At 42.1% G+C, this 15,143-nt stretch overlaps 1 protein-coding gene across 1 annotated transcript in view; it reads left to right on the forward strand.

The window, feature by feature from the left end:
* The first annotated feature begins 13,095 nt into the window (after nt 1–13,095).
* Nucleotides 13,096–15,143, forward strand: part of tmtc2a (transmembrane O-mannosyltransferase targeting cadherins 2a) — a 108,299-nt gene continuing 106,251 nt past the window's right edge. Inside the window, exon 1 of the mRNA XM_033614208.2 lies at nt 13,096–13,535. Within this exon, the coding sequence (XP_033470099.1) occupies nt 13,453–13,535 (83 nt within the window). The 5' untranslated portion in view covers nt 13,096–13,452. The remainder of the gene's footprint in view (nt 13,536–15,143) is intronic.

Below are 15,143 nucleotides of genomic sequence, written 5' to 3' on the forward strand. Positions count from 1 at the left end.
ACACCGTCCCACTGTGCACTACTGGTACAAATCACTTCCTCCTATCACATCCTCCACTGCTTCTATTATTTGTCACTGTAGCCGTAGCCGCCTGCACATCTGTAGGCCATCCATAGGTCTGTCAACATTATTGTGGTGAAACTGTGTCCTAGAGCTTTATTTTTATCTCGGTGAAGACACATAGCGAGGCACACCGCTGCGTCTGGACCATGTTTGGACCCGGCACCGTGTTTCCCACTGACAGCCTTGCTCTATAGTGGCCAAACCGGGCCGACACGGATGCGAGCAATTCAAGATGTGAGCAGGGCTTGTTTTGGAATACAAATGTTGCTGGGTTTTGTTGTGGCTGAGTGACTCACGTCCTGTCGACCTGTCCCGTCCTTGATGCCTGCACGCATGTCCGCGCACATATATGTATATATAAACACAGCCTGGCACGGTCCGCTTTCATGTGCCCACATAGAAGACGAGAAAAATGACGCGATGAAAGGCCTGCTGCCAATACACACAAACAAACACACAAACTTGTTGGAAAGGAATCAGCAAAAGCCATCCAGGCAAACTACAATTTCCTGACTTTACAGGGTTACAGGATGGGATGGCAGATGACAGAGACAGAAATAGTCAGCGTGGGGAATCATGCAAGGCAAATCCTACCTCAGATGACTTTTCATTGCGAGGCAGGAATGAGAGGAAGCGGAAGGGAAGCGGAGGGGAGTGCGTCAAACACTTCGGCCCTTTGCTGTGATCACCGTTTCTCACGGTGGTGTTTGGATGTGAATCAAGTTCCTGCTACCCTCCTTGATATGACAGATCATCTCAGGGCTCCTCCAAATTCACCAACAGGAAGGGAGCAACATTTGCAGTAAACATCCTCCGATCGTGTCTCCAGAACTCAGCTGGTGGATGTTATGTTTTGGATTGAGAGAATGCCCTTTCTTCTGACTCCTAATCAATGAAGTAGAATTTTCAAAGGGTAAAATTTGGAAGGGAAGTGGCAGGCTTTATCAAGCAGCAACACAGCTCGAAAATGAGGAAAAGGAGCGAGAGAAAGACGCGGGTTAGTGAGGTGATCATTTGTAAAATGTCAGAAAGAATGGCCACACACACACACACCAACAAACACACAAAATGCCACTCAACACCATCAACATACAATATGCCTTTGTTTGTCTTGTCTTGTTATCTTGCACTTGTCCTGTCTCCCGCATAGTGTTGTCTCTCTGGGGATTGACTGATTCATAAAATCATAGAGTTGCAAAACTAGAAATCATTAAAATCAAGTAAGATTTTAAAAGAGTTGCAGCAGCTTGAAACATAAAAGGAAAGAGTTTCAGACCTGTATCAAGACAGTCAGAGCTAGTTAAAGGCCAAAGTGAACAGATCCGTTTTTAGCGTTCTTTAAAAAATATTTAGCGAGCTAGCTTTCCTGATGTCTGTAGGTAGTGTGTTCCATAGCTTTGGGGCGTAATTGACAAAAGCCGCATCCCCAATCTTCTTCCGGCTGTTGCTGGGAACCTCCAATAAGCCAGCAGCAGATGTTCACAGGGTTCTTGGAGGCAAATAGTTAACAAGGTAGTTAGCAATGTAGCTCAGTCCCAGCCCATGTAGGGCTTTGTATACAAGGAGGAGGACCTTAAAGTCAATTCTAAATGTAACAGGAAGTCAGTGCAGAACAGCTCTCTCCTCTTAGTTCTGGTTAATAGCCGAGTTGAAGAGTTTTGAATGAGCTGAAGTTTTTGGGAGCCCAGTAAAAAATGCATAACAGTAGTCTGGTCGGCTTGAAATAAAGGCATGAATCAATTTCTCTGTATCTTTTTCAATTAGAAATGGCCCTACCTGAGCTGTGTTTCTGATGTGGAAAAATGACTTGAGGTGGACTTGAAGCGTAGATCAGAATCAAGGATCACACCAAGACTTGTCACCTCAGATTTAATCCAGGGGGTTAAACTCCCCGGATTATTAAGCAACATTTCTCCTTTTGTTTTAGGGCTGACAAGCAGGATTTCAGTTTTAACTTTAAAGGTAGGATCTGGAGGATTTTCAAACAAAACAAATTATAGACATATACAAATGAAATCCTGCTTAATCATCACCTATGGGCTTCTACTCATGTGTGGTGGTGACTCTGTTTGCAGAGCTCCTGCCCTTTAACTGTATTTTAATGTTTTTGTGAGCTCAGACCGCTTCTGGGCGGAGATTTCCCCAGTCAATGAGAGAGCGCAGGTGCCGTGCCCGAGCGTGTCCGAGCGTGCACCAGCGCGAGCCTTGCCTGAACCTCTTCTGTGAAGCCTTCTTCCGTACCTCCGGGCTCCGTACACACGGGAGAGTTGAGCCTGATAGGAGGGGCCGAATTTGAATGTGTGTTTACAAACAGCAACTGGAAAGTCCTCCAGACCCTACCTTTAAGAAATGATTGCTCATCGATTTATCTATTGCCAAAAAACAGTTCATGGCTGCAACATCGTTTGGCTCAGCAGAGATGTACAGTTGTGTGTCATCCGCGTAACTATTAAAACAGATAATGCGATTGGGAGTTGAATTACTCCAGCATGTATACAGTCAATTGAACTCAAACTGGCCAAGGTGTCTGCACATGCTCCTCAGTTTCCCCACAGGCTTTGACCTGGAAGTAGAATACCATTAAATGCATAACAGAAGATGAAGCCGGTAACAATGTGGCTAAATCTACATCCAGAGCCATACAGTTTTGGACGGATGAAATGTACAGAGCTGTAAAGTTGGCCACCAGGGTACCAGTTTGCCGCTAGCTAACCGTAGTGAACTTGTATGTTGATTGTTTGGTCTGTAACGTAATAGATTGACCAGAAAAAGGTCTGACACTAACAAGTGAAAGGGGCATTTAGCCACCAGTCGTAACAGAGTCAAACATTCTTCAGTCAATAAATCGATTCGAATTCTTCAGTTTTTTTTTTATGACTGCAGGGTCCAATGATAACACTCATTGTTTTTTTTAATTATTTGTCCAGCAACCCTCTTTCTCAAAAGAAAAAAAGGAATGGCGATAATTGAAAAGCCATTTCAAAGTCTGATACAGCGCCACATGCACACCAACCACCCTCTCTTCTACATCTCTGTCTACACACTTTCCAAATCCCTTCCATCTGAGCATGATCATCATGTTGTCCTGTTTTAACTGTCCCCAAGCACAAACTTGGGTTTTTTTAGGGGCCTGGGCAGATCGCCATCAGAGAGAAGAGTGCCAGGAAGTAGCCCTGGCTGCCATCATCATGCCCCTTCAGTCACGAACAGGCTGCACTTCCCTACCAGATGCCCTGCTTGTGAGAAAAAAAGGATTTGGCTGGACCTCAAGTCGGGCACACACGGCTTGTTTTAGATTAAAATCTGCTGTTGTCACCTCAAGTGGCTGCAGATTTATTCTCCGGAGAGCCACATTTACAACAATGCATTTTTACACCTGTCAGAGATGTGTCTGCGGACGTGAAAACAAGCACGTCAAGCTGCGTAAGCATCTGACACTGAACCTCAAACAATGTCACTCCCAAGAAACACTCCACGAACAACGGACAGCTGCTGTTTTTAATGTGAAAGAAAGTCTCCACGTATATCCAGTAACAAGACTTGACTCCTGCTGAATCATGTTTTCCATTAATCTTGCCCATTCTTTTGGAATTTTATCCAGATAAATATCAAATTAGATCAATCTAAAACATCTGCCAAGTCACAGAAAACATTAAGAAACTGCTGTGTGTAGCTTGTAGCAGGAGTAGTACTCCAGCTTCAACCTCTAATGTAACTGAAGAACAAATGTAATGCTTCATTTCCCCACTATATTATGATTTACATGATTAAAACTAGCTTTGTTGTATGTTACTTAAATCTAATAACCCGTCTAAAGAACACAAGTCCTGAAGCTGTAAATACCCTCAGTGAGCTGTGATTTAAGGGCAGTTGAGACTCTTACAGTACATACTGTAAAATACATTTCCTCCAGTATTTACATCATGTTGGCACAAATTGCAGTGTTTAATGGATGTGACAGAAGGAGACTGAAGTGGAACACCACACTCAGATTAGGAATTTCTAAAAGGTTTTTCCTGTCGTGTTGAGTAAAGCACTCGGTATTTAGTAGTGTCCTTTACTGTCATTTGATTTAAAAGGTCCAGTGTGTAGGATTTAGGAGGGTGTACTGGCAGAAATGGAGTATAATATAATAAATATGTTTCCTTTAGTTTATAATAACCTGAAAATAAGAAGGGTTTTCGTTACCTTAGAATGAGCTGTTTATATCTACATAGGGAGCAGGTCCTTGTCCACAGAGATTGATGTGTTGCACGTGTTGATATGGTCATTTGTGTTTTTGCATCAGCCACTGTAATTCTTCACCCTGGTCTCTCTCCAAAGTCGTCAAAATCCAGTGCTTGGACATGGACTTGTGGTTTCAGATACTGACGAAAAAGCAATCCTTTAACGTAAACATAATACGCGACCAGTCGCGTTAAAGTTTAATGGCGCTTGCTGGTGTCGGGGAAACACGGTGGGACACGAATGAAAGTTAAGCCGACGAAAGTCCAAATAGGGTGGGCAAGAGGGGTGGTGGATGGGTGCATCAAACATCGACTTTCACTCGGGAGAGCGGTGTTCATGTCCCGTAAGATTGTAAAGCCAAACCCTGTTCTGTTTTCCTAAACCTAACCACGTGCATGAACATTAGTTTGCATGTGTCTTACTGATGTAGTGCGTTCACTTTGAAAGACACAGTATGTAAACTGTGAATGTGTATCTTAGAGGAAGTCTTAGGGCTGCTGTGAAACTGAGGCAACAAAAAAGTTCATCCTGGGTGCATCAGTACAATGGAAAACCAAGGATGGCAGAGGAGATACCTGCACACCAATACAACTGGGCTGGACAGACACAAAAAAGGTTCAATGCCAAAATATCAGTTTATTGAGAACATTTGTGCACAAAAAGAAGGGTGTTCAAAGTGCTGAAAATTAAATTAAAATTAGATGAAAAACAGCAGCAAACGTTTCAGTCCTTGACTGTCATCAGTGCCACTGACATGAGTGCTTCACAGAGCAGGTACAGACACAGACAAATCACTACCAGGTGTGATCAGTCAGTCAGCTGGTGCCACTAATTACATGAGATCAACTCTGTGGAGCAGAAGCCTGACTACCAAATCACAATGACCTGTCCTATGAGTATTGTACTATTCACAACATCCTCAAACACCAGCAGAACATACACATATGTACAAAAAACATGACTATACACAGATAAAATAAATAAATAAAAATATATATATATTTCTAAAGCATATCCAAGAGGGCCATGCTGGTACATGCAGATGTCTATAAAAAGCATTTCTGGGGATAATTCAGCTCCTGGTTAAAACCTCCTGTGTGTCTGATTCTTAAATGATCAGAGATAAAAAGTGAGCATGCAGAGCTTGCAAGCCTCTCATTTAACCAGTCAGGTTTAGCATCCCTTCCCTTTTATTTCCCCTCTGCAGGGCAGCTTCAGACTCCAAAACACATCAAAGTTATTGCACATAGTAATGATAACAGTAAAGGGCTTATGAGCAGCTTCATTTTATGGTTATAATATGGTGTAATATTTAACCTCTTTTTGTTTTATTTTCACAATCTGTCTTTTTCTGAAACATTACAACCCACTGACCCTTTTACCCACAGTTCAATCCATTTTACAGTCCGTCATCGGCTTGGTTTAACTTACAATAACACTCATTATCCTTCTTAATTCAGCACTGAACCCAAACAATCATCAAGCCCCCCCCCCCCCCCCTCCTTTTTTCCAGTTATATTTTGATCTTCCTGAGCAGAGCGAGGAGGTGACACCCTGCAGATGTTCCATAAAACCAGGGTGGATTTGATCTGGTGCGCGAGGCTTCCTGATTTTAGGTTGCCAAGCTTCAGCGTTGATATTAATACCATGGGTGTGCTATTTCTGAGAGGGCAGGGCCCGGTCCTTCCAGCTGTGATTATCCGTTTCCTGTGTGATGTCTATCAGCTGGGGTGAAGAGGCAGTGTTTCCGGAGTAAATAGCAGAGGGAAAATTACCATTACTCACTCTGTGTAGCTTAAAGGGGAGAGGAAATCTCTTAATAGCCCTTTTTACACAGAGATCATGTGATAGGGCTGCCATGAAGAGCCTTCATCGGGTCACAGACCACCAATGCAGTGCAGCCCCAGTGTGTGATTTTAGATAACTCACTAACTGGACACGATGCGAATGAGCAGGTGAGCAAACATTAGATTGTTTCAGTGTTTCCCAGTGATGTCCTAACCTGCTCTGTGCATCTGCGAACAGGCGAAGTGACATGTCACTTGCTTGAAAAACTGTTGGCTTATTTTGGTGAAGCTTTATGCACCTCCAACCTATTTTTAGAGCAACAGCAAGCCGCTCAGGGCTCAATAGGCCCCCTGAAAGTTGTTCTCGCTCCTAGGATATCTGGACACTTTTTCGTGCTCCATACATCAGAGCTTGGTTGCTCGCTAGTGTGATATTTAACATACGTGTTGGCAGCTCGTTATAAATAATAACAATGGCATTAACATGGTAATAAGATTAATTTACCACCCTGTAATATGGCTGCTGATCTCATCCTCTGCTCAGAAGGTAAGGAGCTCCCGCACCTCATTGTCTGCCCACTTTGTGGACATTTTCGATTGCTGTTCTTCTTCTTTGAGTTAGCTGCTAACTGCTATCAGCTGCTTTTTAAGTCTCCAGGAGGTGGGTCGCACACATAATAACGTCACACCCGTCCTGTCCATGGTCCCATCCTGCCAGCTGTCCCTTTTACACAGATGTCAGTTCGGGGCTGTACTACCTCCACTGCAAGCTTAAAAGAGAGACAACACCTTTTAAACAGAATGGCGAGGTGGACTAATGGGGCAACACTCCCGCCTTGAGCAGGCAGTGTAAAAGAGGCTGATAACAAGGCTGATAGAAATCAATCTGGTTGTTACAGCTTACAACAAAATATTCTTAGACACCTTTGTCTTTACATATTCTAGATGAGACATCCATGACAGTTTATCATCTACTCATCGCGCCCAAAAATCTAAACTGAGACACTCTTTCAATGTAAACTACATCTAATGTCTTGTAATCTGTAAAAAACATTTTTTATAAAAACCATGTCTTTATACAGTCCTGCATAGTAACCCTTCCACAATGCATAATGATGCTCAATACTGTCACTAATTTTACTACTTATCATGATACCAGTTACTCTTTCATCCCTATGTCTCATGTGTGAGCTAAATATGAAGCTGAAGCCAGTAGCCACTTAGCTTAGCTTAAAGGGGGGAAACAGCTAGTCTGGCTCTGCTGAAGGTAAAAATAGCCAATGTACAGAACACCTCTACAGCATGTTTTATTCATAGTAACATAACTTTATTTATATATCATATGGAGAAAAGCGGAGAGTTGAAAGTGCTGATGTGGGGCTTTCACATGCTATATCATTTGTTTGTTTAAAACTTTGAATTATTAATATTTTCAGGCACACATATACTTTCAATGAGGAAAGCACAAAACTGTGTTATTTTTTACTTTCGTATATTTTTCTGCTGAATTTGTATGTATAAATATTTTTTATAACCCTAAACTCATTCATTTTCCGAAACTGCTTATCCTGTTAGGGGTTGTGAGAGGGCTGGACCCTATCCCAGCTGACATTGGGTGAGAGGCAGGGTACACCAGGGACCAGACTATCACAAGGCTGACACATAGAGACAGACAAGCATTCACTCTCACATTCACACCTATGAACAATTTAGAGTCACCAATTAACCTGCATGTCTTTGGACTGTGGGAGGAAGCCGGAGTACCCATAGAAAACCCACGCTGACACAGGGAGAACATGCAGACTCCAGGTTAAGGCTAGGAACCCTCTTGCTGTGAGGCAACAAGGCTATGTAACACCTGTAGCTGAGTTTGTGCCAAAAAACAAAGCATACAAGTGGAGTGAGGAGAGCTTAAATGTTTAACAAAAACAAAAATCAATGCATAGAAAGTTGGCAAAAACTAACCAAAACGAGCTTAAACTCCAGATGGTTAAGAAGTGCTGTTTCCCCTGTTTCTTCATGCTAAGCTAAGCTAACCAGCTGCTGGCTGTGGCTTCGTATTTTTGGCACAGACATGAAAGTGGTATCCAACACTCAGCAAGAGAGCAAATAAGCTTGTTTCCCAAAATGATGGGGAACGTGTGCAACTACTACTCATTTAAAGCATGCAGGCCCGGGCTGAGGGCCTCAACAAATACTGGTTTAGTCACATGGCAAGTAAAATATGCAAACATTTGCCTGAGCAGCACAAAATGTGGTTTAAAGAGGAAAGAAACACCCACATGCTTTTAATTATCAGCACTAAATGCTTGTCACTTCCTATAACAGATTAAAAACAGGAAGAGAAAGAAGAAAAATACATCCATCAATGAGTATAAATACCAGAGTCCTCAGCTACCCCCTCTAGACTTTATCTAAAACCAAAAAAAGGATGTTTAATGTGGACTTGTTGCCTGTTTACACCTAAAGAGCAAGCAATATATTCATTACGCTGCTCTGCGGTGAGGACGTAGCAGGTAATCAGTCAGAGGGAGTAAACATTTCTTCTCCTGTAATGTGTTTGTTTTGCCCTGGGCCTGTTTATACTCTACAGGAACATTTCTCCCTGTTTTCCTTAGCTAATCCCTTAATCACTTGTGCCGACTGCAAGACAGAGCACCCCTTGTCCCCATGGGGCTGGGTAACGGTGCCATGTGCGTCTTGTAGGCTTTGTGTTTGCTTGTGGGTTTGTCTGGGTGTGTGTTGTGATGATGTTGGTGTACAATTCTCCAAATCTCATAAAACTACAGATGTCAGTGTTGGCTGATTAGCTTTCGATAGCCTGACACCTGTTAACTGGTGACACACTGGTGACACACTCAAATACAAGAGGCCTTTCCTTTTAGTCCTGCACTCCACTGACGCAGTTAGATTTAGTGTTACATTTCAAAGTGCTATCCATTTAGAGGTGGTGAAAATTTAATTATTTTGTGATGTAAATGTCTTGCCTTTTATTTCATTTTCTGTTAGCTTTGCTGACAGACAGCCGGTTAGCTGCGTAAACACCTGGAAACATAGTGCCCACTGGTTAGCTAACGTTAGCCTGGGCCACTCTGCACTGTGCACCATCTGGGTCGGGTGGAAGCGAGCTAATGGTGACACTCATTCAGAGTTTACCTGCCAAAACGCGGCAGCCACCCTCTGGTCTCCTCCCATAGCCTCTGTGAGTAAGCAGCTTCATTTTGAGCTGCAAAACACCTTTACTATTTTAACCATGTTAGCACCACTTGCCATGCTAACAGTGCTAATGGTGCTAAAAGAGCTAAAATTGCTACAGGGAGTTTGAGGCTCAAAATTGAGCAGCGTATTCATGAGGTTGCTCCAGGAATGAGTCCTAAAACCTGGAAATTAGTCCACATTTTTGCGCTCCTGGATCCTGGTTAGATACCTGAAATAACGTCTGTAGTTAACACAAGCTTAAGAGACTTTCACGTTTGGTTCTATGAGAGATTGGTTTGAGCCGCAAAACCCGGTTAATGTTTTTAACCATGTTAGCACCAGTTGCAATGCTGACACTGCTAACGATGCTAGTAGAGCTAAAATTGATAAAGGGAGTTTGCCGTTCAAAATGGAGCTACATATTCACGACAGCATCCTATGGGGTCCGAAAACTTGGAAAATAGTTTGCATTCACAGCTCCTGCTTCCCTCGTCTTGAAGTCATTGAGTTTTTTTTCATAAGTTGTTTTTGGTTAGATACCTGAAATAAGGTAGTGGTTAACACAAGCTTTCACCTTTTTTTCTACAACATAAGATATGTCAATAAATACCCAACTTGTGTCTTAAAAAGGCGGTTGCTAACATGTGGCTTAACGAGACTACAGAACGTCGTATCAGCGATACGGCTTAACAACTGTGCTTTAGGAACGGCGTATAAGTCATGCAAGCATGGTGTAATTTGTTTAGCCTAATGTTAGCTTTTTATGTCTGGCGATTACGTTAACCCTTTAAAAATCATAAAAGTGGTGTTTATTTGTGAAGATTATCTTGTTGAACAAAATGGGTATTGTAAACGCTTGTTTGTTATTTTCCGCAATAATCCAAACTCCAATGGAAAAATCCCACTGGCTTTTTGTGAGGTAACCAGGGTGGAGCTAACGTCCGCGTTGGCCTACAGGAAAACGTCATCCCTGGAGCATTCTATGTCTCTGCAGCAACAGTAGTGGGACGGGACAATGTTCCAAGTGGTAATCACCAAAAAACTGAGCGGTGTCAGAGATGCTTTACAGTTTATCATTGGCGATCTGGCAGTGTCGCTAGCTAGCAGTAGCTCCCACCAGACCTAGCTAGTGCACAGTGCAGAAAACTAAGGAGTAGCAAAATATACCTATGGATTAACATGTGTAACTGCTCAAAAATATTTCAAATAGTTAAAATGGTTAACCGTTGACATCCCTAAACAAAACCAACAACATGGCTGCCATCTGTCTTACAGATGAAGTGTCTGGAAACATTCTCATTTGTTACCTCTGGACACTGATGAATGATGTAAGAGGAAGCACCTCAACATAAGTCTCAGGTACAAAAACACAGCAGCCTGCCTAAAGCTTTCTAAACAGTCCAACAGGTTCCATGAGGTCAAGTCTTCTCCAGAGTCAGGGTCAGTGGGTGCCACGGTTACAAATGACACTTCTTGCTCCGTCACTGTCTCACCCCTCGCCGGCCGATGCCCTTGCGCTCTATACATCCCTCTCCAACCATCTGTTTTATTCTCTCCGCTGCTGCTCTGTGCTGGATTTCTTTGCTTGGAGCCCCCACTGAGGGACAGGCATTGGTCCAGCTGGTAGTCAGCGGGACCAGGCTGCACATTTCCAAACTGACGCCCATATGCAGCCTCACCATAGGGTGAGTTACCACGGTTCATCAATCACATCGACCCCCTCAGTTTAGCCTCTCCACAGAGACAGTGGGGGGTTGGTGTGTAGCAAATTAATCAATATTTTTAATTTGGGGTTAGAATGAGATAATGGGCCCTTCTCAGGTGTTCAGCAGGGCACGTCAGCGTTATATGTGCTGTCAGAATTACAGAACAAGTCTTGAGAAACTTCCTCCAATTTATGATATGAATGTTTTTCAAAGTTATGATTCAGAGTGCGAAATATTGCAGTTTATTACTCAGCCAGACACTCAGCCAATCTTCTTTACTAACAGAGAAGTGCTGTATGGAAATACTTCAGTCATGATTTCATCTTCTCTGCAGTCCTGCAGAACATTTTTGTTTTGTGCGTCTGTATAGTCATTTTTTGTCTCTTTGTAGTCATTGTGTGTCCTTGTGGTCAGTTTGTGTCTCCTCTAGGTTGTTTTGTGTCTATAGTCATTTTGTGTCTATTTCGGGTTGTTGTGTATCTCTTTATAGTGATTTTGTGTCTCCTCTAGGTTGTTTTGTGTCTCTTTGAAGTCATTTTGTGTCTCCTTGTGCTCAGTTTGTGTCTCCTCCAGGTTGTTTTGTGTCTCTTTATAGTCATTTTGTGTCTCCTCTAGGTTGTTTTGTGTCTCTATGAAATCATTTTGTGTCTCCTTGTGCTCAGTTTGTGTCTCCTCCAGGTTGTTCCATGACTTTTTGGGTTGTTTTGTATCTCTTTTTAGTCATTTTGCCTCCTTTTTTGTTGTTTTGTGTCTATCTGGCTGTTTTGTGTCTCCTTGTGGATGTTTTGTGTCTTTTCTTAGTTGTTTTGTTTCTCTTTGTAGTCATTGTGTGTGTCCTTGTGGTTGTTTTGTGTCTCTTTGAAGTCATTTTGTGTCTATTTGTGCTCAGTTTGTGTCTCCTCCAGGTTATTTTGTGTCTCTTTGTAGTCATTTTGTGTGTCCTTGTGGTTGTTTTGAGTCTCTTTGAAGTCATTCTGTGTCTCCTCCAGGTTGTTCCATGTCTTTTTGGGTTGTTTTGTATCTCTTTTTAGTCATTTTGTCTCCTTTTTTTGTTGTTTTGCATCTGTTGAAGTCATTTTGTGTCTTTTCTTAGTTGTTTTGTTTCTCTTTGTAGTCATTTTGTGTGTCCTTGTGGTTGTTTTGAGTCTCTTTGAAGTCATTTTGTGTCTCCTCCAGGTTGTTCCATGTCTTTTTGGGTTGTTTTGTATCTCTTTTTAGTCATTTTGTCTCCTTTTTTTGTTGTTTTGCATCTGTTGAAGTCATTTTGTGTCTTTTCTTAGTTGTTTTGTTTCTCTTTGTAGTTATTGTGTGTCTCCTTGTGGTTGTTCCATATCTTTTTGGGTTGTTTTATGTCTCCTTTTAGTCATTTTATGTCTCCTTGTATTTATTTTGTGTCTCCTTGTGGTCGTTTTGTGTCTCTTTGTCATTTAATTGTTTTGCCCCCTTTTGCAGTAAATGTGTGTCTCATTGCAATTACTTTGCATCTCTTTGTGGTCATTTCGAATCTCCTCCTGGTGAGTAATTTGATTGACATTTTGCAGGTGAAGGTCAGGGGGCCCCTGACACTGTGGGTCCTTTGGCCTGTGCCCGGTCGGCCTATTCAGTAATCCATCCATGGATTTATATATGGACTGTCATAAGTTATGCATTTATTTTTGACATTGTGGATATTGTTATAAAGTATTTCAGCTGGGTTTTTAGGCTTTAATACTTTCAATTTATGTTTAAGTCATTTCTTAGATAAATAAACACAACTCAAACTTAAAACTCAAGGTTAATATAAAGTGAGCACTTTGTTCATGTCAGTATATCTATGTTTATGGCCCACAGTGAAAATAGGTACCATAAAGGTAACATTATTTACAGAGTTACACAGGCAGTGCACGTCTTTGATCTGCTGCTGTTAAATCAACATAAAATGTTTCCTTGAAAACGTCTGACCTCAGAAATAAATCCTAATGCTTGCCTTCCTGTACGCCATTGATTCTTAGGCTGGTCCAGCAGCAACGCATAAAAGCACAATTACTTATTTCCAACACTCCCCACCTTTTTGCTCCAGTGCAGAGCCCAGTGCGCATGCGCGGCCTCCCTGAAAACCACATGCGTCTCCCCGCTCAGCTCTCTCCAGTGCCAAGGCGGAGAGATGCGCACACTGAGGACACCGCAGCACAGAAATGCGCACAGCTCCGAACCAAGCCCGGCTATAGCTTCACCTCCCGGCACCCCTGACCCGTCTCTCAACACCATGGGTTACAGGGAATATGGCTAACTTTGCCACACTTTGCATGTCACGGGAAATGCCCTGCGTTGTCTGGAGGAGAGCCGTGCTGCCGAGCGGCTGAATTGAGAACACAATAACACAGAGACTTGACAGAGAGAGAGAGAAGAAGCGGGGAGGTGTTGGGGGGGCAGAGAGAGACCTGATTCCAGTCATTTCTATCCCGGCTCCTCTCCCACTTTGGTTTTGAGAGATGATCACGGAGCTGGTGTGCACCGCCGTGGCTGTGGGTCTCTATCTGAACACGCTGGACGCAGATTTCTGCTACGATGACAGGTAGGTTTCGCCCACAGAGCGCAGCAGCTTCCAACAGCATCACCATCCGCTCCTCCACCTGTCATCTGCTCCTGTTACGGAGGGGGGACGGGTCGCTGCGCCTGCCCGCGTGTTTGCATGTGCTTCTGTCTGTAGCCTGTGATAAATCAGCGCTTATTCTGCTGCTGGAGCTAAAGGCACAAAGACAGGGGATAAATTGTGACCAAAACCATGCCTGCAGTGTGTAGTCTGCAACTTGCACTGCTGCTCTTTGAGTTTATATTGCTTTATTGCTCTCTATTACATGTATTTTCCCTACTGGTGTCTGTCTAACATTCATTCAGGGTCTTAAAATGAATATTGTCATTGTTTAAATGATCCTGACAAAGACAGCACTGCACATGGTCCATGTCCTCAGTAACTCACAGCAACAGAGGTGAAGTTCAACACGCTGTGACTCCTGCTGCTCACACTGTCACTACCCATTGTTTATTCAGGGTGAATTAACTGAGCATTAAGCTCTATTACAGCCACACAGTCAGTGGGCTAGATGGATACACATATAATTGTAATAAAGTGGTGGAAAAAAAAGTCCATAAAAATTAAATAAGTAACAGCAGTGTCTATCGAGAGTTATAAACAGCAATTAACACAGTTAAGAAAATCAAATAATAAGAACAGAATAACAAATACATAACTTGTGCAGGCTACTCTATTTGGCTGATTTGTGTCTGTGGGAGTTGTGTGTCATTTTTTGGGTTGTTTTATGCTTCTTTGTATTCATTTTGTCTCCTTGTCATCTTTTTTATATTTTGTTTTTGTCTCTTTTACGTCATTTTGTGTCTTTTTGTTGTCATTTTGTCTCCTTGTGATCATTTTGTGTCTTTTTTTAGTTGTTTTTTGTCTCTTTGTAGTCATTCTGTGTCTAAATTGCTCGTTTTGTGTCTCGTTTGCTTGTCTTGTGTTGTTTTTGCTCGTTTTGAGTCTTTTTTGGACATTTTGTGTTGTTTTTGACATTTTGTGTCCTATTGGCTCATTTTGTGTCTTTTTTTGGACGTTTTGTGTCTTTTTGGACATTTTGTGTATCCTTGTGGTCGTTTTGTGTCTTTTTTTGGTCGTTTTATGTCTTTTTTGCTTGTGTGTGTCCTTTTTTGGACATTTTATGTCTTTTTTTGGACGTTTTGTGTCCTATTTGCTCATTTTGTGTCTTTTCTTGGAAGTTTTGTGTCTTTTTTGGATGTTTTGTGTCTTTTTTGGACGTTTTGTGTCTTTTTTGGGATGTTTTGTGTCTTTTTTTGGACCTTTTGTGTCTTTTTTGGGATGTTTTGTGTCTTTTTTTGGACGCTTTGTGTATCCTTGTGATCGTTTTGTGTCTATTTTTGGATGTTTTGTGTCTTCTTTTTGGACGTTTTGTGTCGTATTTGCTCATTTTGTGTCTTTTTTGGGCGTTTTGTGTCCTATTTGCTCATTTTGTGTCTTTTTTTGGACGTTTTGTGTCTTTTTTGGGATGTTTTGTGTCTTTTTTTGGACGCTTTGTGTATCCTTGTGATCGTTTTGTGTCTATTTTTGGATGTTTTGTGTCTTTTTTTTGGACGTTTTGTGTCGTATTTGCTCATTTTGTGTCTTTTT

The sequence above is a fragment of the Epinephelus lanceolatus genome, chromosome 23 (assembly GCF_041903045.1).
Source record: "Epinephelus lanceolatus isolate andai-2023 chromosome 23, ASM4190304v1, whole genome shotgun sequence".
Classification (NCBI taxonomy): Eukaryota; Metazoa; Chordata; class Actinopteri; order Perciformes; family Serranidae; genus Epinephelus; species Epinephelus lanceolatus.